General features: G+C 47.9%; 1 protein-coding gene across 3 annotated transcripts in view; it reads right to left on the bottom strand.

Annotated features, from left to right (window-relative positions):
* Positions 1 to 7,460: 7,460 nt before the first annotated feature.
* Positions 7,461 to 12,344, bottom strand: part of RAB3D (RAB3D, member RAS oncogene family) — a 10,185-nt gene continuing 5,301 nt past the window's right edge. For all 3 annotated transcript variants that reach the window (XM_027085088.1, XM_027085087.1, XM_027085089.1), the window contains exon 5: positions 7,461 to 10,415. In XM_027085088.1, coding sequence (XP_026940889.1) covers positions 10,228 to 10,415 — 188 coding nt within the window. In that variant the 3' untranslated portion in view covers positions 7,461 to 10,227. The remainder of the gene's footprint in view (positions 10,416 to 12,344) is intronic.

Here is a 12,344-nt window from a genome sequence, read left to right as displayed (position 1 = left end):
CAGGTTTCCCTTTTTTTTTTTTTTTTAAAGAAGATGTTGGGGGTAGGAGTTTATTAATTAATTAATTTATTTTTGGCTGTGTTGGGTCTTCGTTTCTGTGCGAGGGCCTTCTCTAGTTGTGGCGAGCGGGGGCCACTCTTCATCGCGGTGCGCGGGCCTCTCACTGTCACGGCCTCTCTTGTTGTGGAGCACGGGCTCCAGACGCGCAGGCTCAGTAGTTGTGGCTCACGGGCCTAGTTGCTCTGCGGCATGTGGGATCCTCCCAGACCGGGGCTTGAACCTGTGTCCCCTGCATTAGCAGGCAGATTCTCAACCACTGCGCCACCAGGGAAGCCCCCAGGTTTCCCTTTTGAAAAAGAGAAAATTCTCATCCCAAACACTAGCCTAAGCAAGCAGGGGCTTCAGTGGCTGCACACAACGAAGACTTTGTGGAATTAGTTCCAGAGAGTCACTGAACAAGCAAACAGCAGCAGCAACAAGCACAACCAGCAACACAGGAAACCCTGGGGAGTAGGGGGAAGGGAGATCAAAGTTACCACATTATATTTTGTAAATGTCCAGTTTGCAACAAAAAAATTACAAAGAAACAAAATGCAAAGAAACAAAAAAAGTGTGGCCAGTGTACAGGAAAAAAACCCATCAGTCAATAGAAACTGTCCTTGAGAAAACCCAGATGTTGGCTTTACTAGACAAATACTTTAAATTAGGTATTATATATATGTTCAAAGAATTAAAGGAGACTCTCTAAAGAACTAAAGAAAAGTATGAGAATGATGTTTCATCAAATAGAAAAGATTAACAGAGACAGAAATGAGTTTTTAAAAGGAAGCAAATAGAGGGCTTCCCTGGTGGCGCAGTGGTTAAGAATCCGCCTGCCAATCCAGGGGACACGGGTTCGAGCCCTGGTCTGGGAAGATCCCACATGCCGTGGAGCAACTAAGCCCGTGCGCCACAACTACTGAAGCCCGCGCGCCTAGAGCCCGTGCTGTGCGACAAGAGAAGCCACAGCAACGAGAAGCCCGCGCACCACAACAAAGAGTGGCCGCTGCTCACGGTAACTGGAGAAATCCCACGCGCAGCAACGAAGACCCAATGCAGCCAAAAATAAAATAAATAAATTTATATTTAAAAAAAGGAAGCAGATAGAAATTCTGGAGTTGAAGTGTACAAAAATTGAAATGGAAAATTCGGTAGAATGGCCCAGCAACTGATTTTAGCTGGCAGGAGAAAGAATCAGTGAACTTGAAGATGAGTCAATTGAGATTATTCAGTTGAGGAACAGAAAGAAAAAAGAATGAAGAAAAATGAACAGAGCCTCAGAGACATGTGTGACACAGTCAAGCGTACATACATATGTGCAATGGGATTCCAGAACAGGAGGAGGGAAAGAAAAAGACAAAAAGGATACTTGAAGAAATAGTGGCCCCCAAACTCCCCAAATTTGATGCAAAACATGGATCTATGCATCCAAGAAGCTCAATGAACTCCAAGCAGTATAAACTCAAAGAGATCCATGTCTCAACATTGTATAATCAAACTGTAAAAAGAAAAAGATGAAGAGAGACTCTTGAAAGCATCAAGATGGAAGCAACTCATCTTGTACAACAGTGGTCCCCAACGTTTTTGGCACCAGGGACTGGTTTCATGAAGACAATTTTTCCACGTACTGGGGGCAGGCATGTTTCAGGCAGTAATGTGAGCGATGGGGGGGGATGGTTCAGGCGGTAATGCAAGTGATGGTTCAGGTGATAATGTGATGGTTCAGGCAATAATGCGAGCGATGGGGAGTGGCAGATAAAGCTTTGCTCGCTCTGCTGCTGCTCACCTCCTGCTGTGCAGCCTGGTTCCTAACAGGTCTGCAACCTGGGGGTTGGGGACCCCAATGTACAAGGTATCTTCAATAAAATTAATAGCTATTATCTCATCAGAAATCATGGATGCCAAAAGCAATGGGATGACATATTCAGAGGCTGAAAGAAAAAAAAAGTGTCAACTAAGAATTCTGTATCCAGAAAAACTATCCAAATGAAGGAGAAATTAAGATATTCCCAGATAAACAAAAACCAAGAGAATGAATTACAAACAGACCTGTAAGACCTACAAGAAACACTAAAAGGAGTTGTTCAGATTCAAATGAGAGGACAGAAAACACCAATTTGAATCCACATGAAGGAATAAAGAGCACTGATAAAGATTACATAGATAAATATTAAAAAAGTATACATTTAAAATTTTTTTAAAAACTAGACTTCCCTGGTGACACAGTGGTTAAGTATCTGCCTGCCAGTGCAGGAGACATGGGTTCAAGCCCTGGTCCAGGAAGATCCCACATACTGCGGAGCCTCTGTGCCACAACTACTGAGCCTGCGCTCTAGAGCTCACACTCTGCAACAAGAGAAGCCACCATGATGAGAAGCCCGTGCACCAAAACAAAGAGTAGCCCCCACTCACCGCAACTAGAGAAAGCCTGTGCACAGCAACCAAGACCCAACACAGCCAAAAATAAATAAATAAAATAATAAATAAATGTATATAAAAAAGCTATTCTTCTCCTACCTCATTTACAAGACAATTGTATAAGGCAATAGCCATAAAACTGTGTTGACAGGGCTTCCCTAGTGGCGCAGTGGTTAGGAATCTTCCTGCTAATGCAGGGGACATGGGTTCGAGCCCCGGTCTGGGAAGATCCCACCTGCTGCGGAGCAACTAAGCCCATGCACCACAACTACTGAGCCTGTGCTCTGGAGCCCATGAGCCACAACTACTGAAGCCCGCATGCCTAGAGCCCGTGCTCTGCAACAAAGAGAAGCCACCGCAATGAGAAGCCCACGCACCGCAGCGAGAAGTAGCCCCCACTCGCTACAACGAGAGAAAGCCTGCATGCGCAGCAACGAAGACCCAACGCAGCCAAGATAGAGAGATAGATAAATAAATAAATAAGTTTATTTTAAACAAAAGAGAAATGTCTGTTGCTTGTAAACCACCCAAGTCTGTTACAGACGCCCCAATGGACTGACACCCAAGACAATTAACAGTCATTCCTTGGCATCACTCAAAACCCAAGCCATTGTCAGCATGTCTTTTTACACTCGGTTTCTTTGAATTGGGTCCAACAATGTCCACACAACACGTTTTTCATGTATCCTAAATTCCTTTTATCCTAATCCAGTAGTTACAGAATTAGAAAATGCATTAGAATACTCTGGACGTTCTGTTAAAGCACAGGTGTCTGAACCTTACCCCCAGAGCTTCTGACTCAGGAGGTCTGGCAGGGGGCCCAGGAATCTGCATTTCTAACAAGTTCCCAGGCCATGCTGCTGGAATGGGGAACACATTTTGAGACCACTGCTCTAGATTCCTCCTCTTCTTCTCCAACCCCACCTACCTTAGATTTGTTGCAGAAAAGGTGTGGAATGTTGGGTAATGCAGTACCGTCTGGATTCGGTGCTTGCTTTTCTGTGGTCCCTTTATCTTGTTCCTCTCATCCCCATATTTCCTTTTCATCTCTTGTTCTCAGCTTTGGCTGTACATTAGAATCCTGTGGGAGCTTTACCAAAATATCGGAGCCTGCACTGCATCTCCCATCTCCTGATTTAATCGGACTGGGTTGTGGCCTGGGCATGGAGACTCTTACATTTACCCAGGTGGTTGCAAGGGGTGGCCATGATCACGGCTGAGAATCAATAAACAAAGAGCTTCATCCAAAGATCATAGCGGGCTGAATCAGTTCTTTCACTGGAGATTGCAAAATGGTGGTTTATCTAATTCTTCCATCTTTCTTTTGGAGGGATTTTTAAAGAGGATAAAATGGGCACATGTCAAAATTGCTATGCTGCAATCATCTCCCAAGTCTGGCAGGAACACACCTAGTTTTCTTTGGAACCAGCCCGCCTCTCAGATTTCCGTCTGTAAACCAGGGGCAGGCATGTGATCCCAGCAGGCCAGTTGGCATGTTCCATCTGTCCGACCACAGTCATTGGTTCAGGCATGGGCATGGGACCCAAACTGGCCAATGGGACTTGGTTTTGGGACTTTGGATACGGTGACGGGGAGAGAACAGTTCTGCCAGATCTCAGCTGGTTCAGAAGGGACTGCCTCATGGGGGCAGGGCTGCAAAGAGAAGGCATGGAGAATCCTGGGACAGTACACAAGTCCTAGCTGACTCTTGGACTCTGCAGTTCATGCACTCACTCAACAAATATCTGTCAATGCCTGCTCTATGTCAGAAATAAACTATTTTTAAAATAGAACAGAAGGACTTCCCTGGTGATGCAGTGGTTAAGAATCCGCCTGCCAATGCAGGGGACACGGGTTCGACCCCTGGTCCAGGAAGATCCCACATGCCGCAGAGCAACTAAGCCCGTGCGCCACAACTACTGAGCCTGCGCTCTAGAACCCTCGAGCCACAACTACTGAGCCCACGCGCTGCAACTACTGAAGCCTACGTGCTCTAGGGCCCGCGTGCTGCAACTACTGCGCCCACACACTGCAACTACTGAAGCCTGCGTGCCTAGAGCCCGTGCTCCACAACAAGAGAAGACACCGCAATGAGAAGCCCACGCACCGCAACGAAGAGTAGCTCCCGCTCGCTGCAACTAGAGAAAGCCCGCGCGCAGCAACGAAGACGTGACGCAGTCAAAAAAAAAAAAAAAGAACAGAAACAGTGTCATAGATACAGAGAACAAACAGGTTGTTGCCAGAGGGGAGGGGGGTGGTGGGAGGAGAGGAATAGGTGAGGGAGATTAAGAAGTACAAATTTAAAGTTGCAAAATAAATGAGTCAGGGGTATGAAATGTACAGTGGGAGGAATATAGTCAATAATTGTGTAACTTCTTTGTATTGTGACAGATGGTAACTAGGCTTATTGTGGTGATTATTTTGAAACGTATAGAAATATCAAACCTATCAAACCGCTATGTTGTGTAACAGGAACTAACATAGTGCTATAGGTCAATTACACTTCAAAAACAGGGAATTCCCTGGCAGTCTGGTGGTTAGGACTTGGCGTTTTCACCGCCAAGGGACCGGGTTCAATCCCAGGTTGGGGAACTAAGATCCCACAAGCTGCTGGCGCGGCAAAAACAAACAAACAAAATCATAGAAAAAGAGATCAGATTTGTGGTTACTAAAGGCAGGGCATGGGGGAGGGGGAATTGGATAAAGGCAGTCAAAAAGTACAAACTCCCAGTTATAAGATAAAAAGCACTAGGGATGGACTTCCCTGGTGGTGCAGTGGTTAAGAATCCGCCTGCCAATGCTGGGGACACGGGTTTGAGCCCTGCTCCGGGAAGATCCCACATGCCGCGGAGCAACTAAGCCCGGGCACCATAACTACTGAGCCTGCGCTCTAGAGCCCGCAAGCCACAACTACTGAGCCCGAGTGCCACAACTACTGAAGCCCACATGCCTAGAGCCCGTGCTTCGCAACAAGAGAAGCCACCGCAATGAGAAGCCCGTGCACCTCAACAAAGAGTAGCCCCCGCTCGCCGCAACTAGAGAAAGCCCGCATGCAGCAACGAAGACCCAACGCAGCCAAAAATGAATAATAATAAAAAAGTACTAGGGATGCAATGGACAACACAATAAATATAATGAACACTGCTCTGTGTTATATATGAAAGTTGTTGAGAGTTAAGAGTTCACATCACGAAGAAAAAATTTTTTTCTTTAATTTTGTATCTATATGAGATGATGGACGTTCACTAAACTTAGTTGATCGTCATTTCATGATGTACATAAGTCAAATCATTATGTTATACACCTTAAATTTATACAGAGCTGTATGTCAATAACTGGAAGAAAAAGAAGAAATGAACTGTTTTTCCTGTTTCTGACACCAAACGTGTGGGGATTTTCCACACCAAACAATTCTCTGGGGGCACCAACAGACAGCCCTACAGTTCAATTCAATTCTGACACTACCCCGAGTTAGTGCAGACCCCACAGTTTAAGGGCTCAGTCCCGCAAGACCGGCTCCACCTCAGATGCCGGTCACCAGTATTAGGTCCCCAGGGCACCCATACTTCTGTCTGACTTGGCTACAAAATCAGGGGGTTCCCGCAATCCCCCCTCCCTTTCAGGTTTGATCATTCGAATAACTCACAGAACGCAGAAAATCCTTTACTTACTGTTACCAAGGATATAGCTCAGATGGGAATGACAATGTTTTTAAAGCATATTTATTTATTTGGCTATGCCGGGTCTTAGTTGCAGCCCACGGGATCTTCGCTGCGGCGTGCAGGATCTTTAGTTGCGGCATGGGGGCTCTTCCTTGCGGCACGCATGTGGGATCTAGTTCCCTGACCAGGGATTAAACCCGGCCCCCCTGCATCGGGAGCTCGGAGTCTTAACCACTGCACCACCAGGGAAGTCCCGACAATTTGTTATTAACTCAATCTCCAGCCCCTCTTTCCTCCCTGGAGCTCCATCCCAGGGGTTGGGGCTGATGGTCTCAACCCTCTAATCATGGTTTGGTCTTTCTGGCAATCAGCCCCATCCTGAAGCTACCGAGGGGTCTCCAGCCTAGCTTGTCTTCTCATTAGTATACAAAAGATGCTCTTATCACTCTGGATATTACAAGGGTTTTAGGAGCTCTTTGCCAAGAACCAGGGGCAAAGACCAAATATTTCTTTTTTTTTTTTTTTTGTAGCAGACAGGAAAGAGCTGGGTAGTAAAAAATTTAAAAATCCCTGCTTTTGAGGTGCAGATATTACAGTGAAGGAGACACTTGTTTAAGTTAAATTAGTAAATTACATAGTATTTTAGATTCTAGGGGCTGTCAGGAGGAGGACACCAGGAAACGGGCAACAGAAATGCTGTGGCAGGGTTTGCAGTCCTAAGCCCGGTGTTGGGGAGGAAGGTGGGTCAACAAGAAGGTGAGATTTGTGCAAAGACCTGAAAGAGGGGATGAATGAGGGGAGCCATGTGACTCCAGGCAGAGGGAACAGCCAGTGCAAAGGCCCTGAGGCAGGGACCTAGTGCGTTCAAATAGCAGCAAGGAGGGGCAGAGCAAGTTTGGGGGGCAAGTGGGAAGAGTGACAGGGCAAGTGACAGGGAAAAGTGAGGTGACAGGTCAGATCATGCAGGGCCTCGTGGACCCCGGGGAGGACTTAGGCATTTACTCTGAGTCAGGTGGGAGCCATGGAGGGCTCCCACCGGAGGGACGTGACCTGACTCAGGTACTCACTGGCGCCCTCTGGCTGCTATGGGGAGGACAGACCTTCTCACTAGAATTAGTTGAGGCAACATCATCCTCTTTGCCCTTCATGCAGTGGAACTTTCCAGGGCCAAGGCGGTGACCACCAGGCCCAGCTAGAGGCAGCCCTAGACCTGAGCCTCCCTGTCCTGATTCGGGTTCTGCAGCATCACACATGGCCCTCGCCCAACTATCTACTTGACTGTGATTTAACTGTCCTCTTCCTGGAGGACATTTCACTAATGGCAATAAAAGAACAACTGCATCTGGGCGTAACAACTTTAATTTTTTTTCTTGTGGAGAAAAGAGCACATCTTTATAAGTGGACATCCAAGAATGGCTTACACAGGAGAACCACACCCAGAATATAAATGATCAGGTCCAGAGCTCTCTCTATAGTGTGTTTTGGGATCATTGGGGAGAAGCCAGTTAGGGGAATCAGCACTTCAACACTGAGATCAAATTTCACCACTTACTTGTTTTTTTTTTTTTTTTTTCCAGTTGGGTAGGAGAGAAAGATACAAGAACATGATCCCCAGAGAAGCCAAAGAAAGAAAAAGAAAAAAAGCATAACCCCAGATGGCAGTCATGGCAATTTCCCACTGAAATTGCCTGTGGAAGGACAAGTTGCTGAAAGCAAATGGTGAGAAGGCACAGCACAGATGCAGGATACATCCTCAAGTGACCTCCCCAGATGCCAGCCTCCCTGGAGTTGGGAAGCTGTTTTCCCACAGCCTTTGGCTTAATTTTTGTTTGTAAACTCAGCAAACTCCCATTCTCTCCTAGTGATCTTTGAGGACATCAGTTTCAGTTTCTCAGAGACCATCAGGAGTTAAAGCTCCCCCCTAAAACCTCACAAAATAAAAACTTACGTTATTTTTAGAAGAAGCAAGAAAAATTCTCCTACGTCATTCCCAGTCTTAAGAGAGCCCAGAGGCAGCTGTCTCAGTTACTACTTGAAGCTGAACTGGTGAAAAATCTTGTGTAAACAGAAAGCTTAGGCCAGGTCAGGTACAAGATACAGCCAGAGCTGTTTTTTTTATCACACGGGAGATGACAAGTCAGCTTGCCCCTCAGATAGTGACACTCTGCACCACCATTTTTTTCTGGCAGCCGTTTAAGGAAAATGAACTGACCAACAGGGTCTTGACAGGCCATGGTGCATCTTAAGAAGCTTTTTCTAGCTGCTTTACTTTCTCTTTTATGTTAAAGCAATTAACATTTTTTTTTTTAGCAATTAACATTTTTGACTCCCACCCCAAACCTTCAGATGCTCTCTCATGGTGCATTTCCAAGAACTTGTCCTTTTCATCACAGTACAGTTGTTGGTATACAAAGATATCCCCACTTTGAAGCTCTAAGGACAGCCCATGGTTTGGGGGTGAACAGAGCCCTCTAGAAATAAATTCAATCTCCAGCATCTATAAAAGTAAGAACTACATTAAACTTGAACCAGACCTTCCCCACTCTTGGAAGGAAGCAGCAGAGATCCTTAAGCTTACAGGAAGTCATTTTGGCGCCAGGGGCTGGGAGACTGGACAAACCATATGCTTGGCCACTCTCACAGTGTCTGTCAAGTTCTGGAGTGTCAGTGTTCCAGGGTAGAAGAAGGTCTCATGTCACCAGGTTTGGACTCTGGTGGGCAGGAAGGGCCACTGAGCTGAGGATGGGGCTGGGGGGCGTATGTGTCAAGATGTAGATCCCCAAACTGCACATCATCTCTCAGCAGGAGCCCCTGGTAGCTGGGGACCCCAAGCTGGTGGGCTCCCCACTAGTGCCTCAACCAGGGAGCCTGGTTCCCCGCCCATCCCCCATCAGCCTGCCACTCCCCAGCTGCACCTGTGAAATGCAAGCGGCCACAGCAGTTACCCAACCCTGCCTTCTCGCCCCTCCAGCCCAACCCCAAAGCATTCTTTCGAGTGACTCTTCCATTAGAGAACATCACTGGACCCTAGCGATGACATGGCTCGGGAAGCCAACGCTGCGTCTTCAAGCTTTTTCAAGTGGAAGGGGCCAAAGTCCTTACATGGAGAGCAACCAGCCAGCACAGGAAAACAGGAACATTGCTCAATTTCCTTTTCTAGCAGGATGTCGGATGTGGAAAGAACCTTGCTTAAACCATTACCAGCCAAACAGGGCCCGGAGGAGGCAGGTCTGGGCAGGAGAGCCCAGGCTCCTGACTCTGAGTTAACTTCTGGTAGAAAGTCCCCAGCAGGAACGCCAAGGGTTGGGTGATTCTCTGCCCGGCCCCATGTGGCCCATAGTTCCAGAATTCAATTCTGGATCAGGGAGGAAGTGGATAAGCTGAAACAGTGGCAGGGTCGTGGGTGACGTGGAATTCTGGGGAAGCTCAGAAGGCACTTCTGCGGTCCCTGAAGCCAGGCTGGGGAACGGGGGATGTGGGGGGGGGGGTCTGACTCCCTCTTCTCTTACAATGGGAAAAGCTGCTTTAATACTGCTTTCACAGGCAGAGGATGTGCAGGCCTGAAAGGAGGGTTCTGGGAGGACTAAATCACCACCCTGCCTTGGAGCCTCGAGGTCTGAGAAGGTTCACAAGCAGACTGGGTGACCCTGAGAAAGGAGCCGCCTTCCACATCTCCGGGGATGAAGTATGAGAATCCCCGCTGCACGAGGGAGAAGAAGAACCATCTTTGGCCAGCGCGTGAACTCCAAACAATGCCCGACAAAGAAACGGATGTGGATAAGTGGTTCTAGCCCAGAAGGCACTGTGGATGCCCCTCCACCAGGCGGGATGGGACACGCTGCCCGCACTACCCCCATGAAGACGCCCCATCCCCAGACTCTGCCTGCAGTGCGGAGTCCCCAGGGTCTGGAGCCTGTGAAAGGGGCTGCTGGGGCAGGCTGGTGGCCATGGCCAGAGAATGCGCCATGCGGGAGTTGGCAGGGGAGGGGGGATACGGCTGATGGGAGGGGAGGGGGCGCCCTGAGCTCGGAAACAGCCCTTGTGGCTCATGCCTCAGTCACTGTCCCTGCCGAGGCAGGAGGGGGTGGGCGGGGCTGAGGGATCATCTCTAGCAGGGGCAGCTGCTGGTATGCGGGAGTGGGGTGTCCCCCAAGGCCGGGCCTTTCCCATTGCTGCCCGGGCTGGAGCTGGGTTCCAGGGACTCATTCATCTTCTCGCAGATGACATCCACCAGGCGCTCGAAGACCTGCTTCACGTTGATGTTCTCCTTGGCGCTGGCCTCAAAGAACTTGAAACCTGCAGGGGCATAAGATGGGAAGAGCTGTGAGACCCTGGGGGGCAGAGCCTGGACTGTAGCATCACCCGAACCTGGGTTCCAAGCCCAGTTCTGCCCTTAGGGCAGCTGTGGGACCTTGACTGAGGGCCTTAGTCTCTCTGAGGCTCAGTTTGCTCTTCGGTAAAGTGGGCACAACGATGCTGCTGCTGCTGGTAGAAATCTGTGACAGCAGCCCTTGCCTGTACTACCTTGCGTATCTCTTTGTCACAAGGCAGTGGCAGCAAGAGTCCAGGCAGTAACATTCTGGTGTCCAGCGGATATGGGGGTGCCCCTGTGTAAGTGGGGCTCATCTTCTATTCAATTTCTGCTGCACAGGAAGGCACAGCCAGGGCGCCCACAGAGCCGGATATTTACGTGGACCTTTTAAATGGAGCCAAGTGTTTCACATGTTCTGGAACATATGTTCTAGGTCCAATAAAACAGAGGACTGAGCACCGGCTGAGGACTGGCTTCAGCCCAGGGGCTACCAGTTTGCAACCTCTGTCACCCAGCGAATGGCAGGTTTCAAAGAGTTTGTAGAGAGCATACAGTGCACACGGTTCCTGGCCTACAGAATGCACTAAAAATGATAACAACAATAATAATAATAATAGGCAGTGCTTACATCATGCTTACTACGCAGCAGGCAATTTTTCTAAGCCCTTTACATAAATTAACTCATTTAAGGATGCTCTAAGATTTATACTTTCTTTTCTGGCCACGCCGCACAGCTTGCAGGATCTTAGTTCCCCAACCAGGGACGGAACCCATGCTCCCTGTAGTGGAAGCGTGGAATCCTAACCACTGGACTGCCAGGGAAGTACCTATACTATTATAGCCCATTTTACAGATGGGAAAACTGGGGCACACAGAAGGAAAGTCACTCATGTAAATTCATACAGGGAACACAACCAGGCTGCCTGGTTGGAATACTAATAGATTAAACATTTCTAGTGTATCACCTTGGGCCTCGGGAGGGAGGGCAGGCTGGCTGATTCCCTTTGGGGAAGGGGATGCCGAGGTAGCTTTGAATATATTCTTAGCATCATAATGACCATCATAACTTTTTCTCATTAAAAAAAGTTTATCCCTCCTGGAAAAGGTGAGAGGTGGTACAAATGCTTTGGGGACTTGCCCAGGGTCCCTAGGCTATAAGAAGTGGCCCACCAACCTGCAAATAAGGGAATAAATGACAGACCTTCCTGCACCCTTAAAAGGCTGGTTCAAGCTCTGCTTGCTGGGAGCTGTCCATGAATGGTCCCCAATGTGTTCCCATCTGCCATCCCCAAGGTAGGCCAGAAATTCAGAAAAACGTCCACCATATTACACACATCACAGGGTAAACAGTCCTCTATCCCAGCACTTGTCATTATCATGCAGCACTATAAAAATGTCATTGTAATTAGTTACGTGTGTAATTATCCATTTACTATGTCTCTGCTACTAGCACACCAGCGCCAAGAGGACAGGATTTCTGTCTGCCTTGTCCACAACTGCAGCCCAGTGCCTGGCATAGAGCAGATGCTTGGAAACCACTGACTGAATGATTGATTGAACAGATGGATGGATGAATGTACAGATGGATGGATGGATGAATGGATCTGTAGATGGATGGATGAATGAATGGATGTGTAGATGGATGGATAGCTGGATGGACAGATGAATGACAGTGGCAGGGCACAAAAACAGATCTCTAGTCTCAGTCTGGCGATCATCAATGTCACCCCTCTGTCTTCCTAGGCAAATTTGGCATTTCCTTAATTGTGTCTGGCTCTGCCTCAAATAATCTGAAGTTTTTTTTCTTTTTGAATACTTTTTTTCTGGTTATAAATACTCATTCACTGGAGAAACTAGAAACTACTGAAAAATATCAAGAAATATAGAAAAGCTGTGTGTAACCTCATCACCCA

The sequence above is a fragment of the Aethalodelphis obliquidens genome, unplaced genomic scaffold, assembly GCF_003676395.1.
Source record: "Aethalodelphis obliquidens isolate GAN/ISIS:26980383/991018 unplaced genomic scaffold, ASM367639v1 scaffold53, whole genome shotgun sequence".
Taxonomy (NCBI): Eukaryota; Metazoa; Chordata; class Mammalia; order Artiodactyla; family Delphinidae; genus Aethalodelphis; species Aethalodelphis obliquidens.
This window is presented reverse-complemented; position numbering and strand designations above follow the sequence as displayed.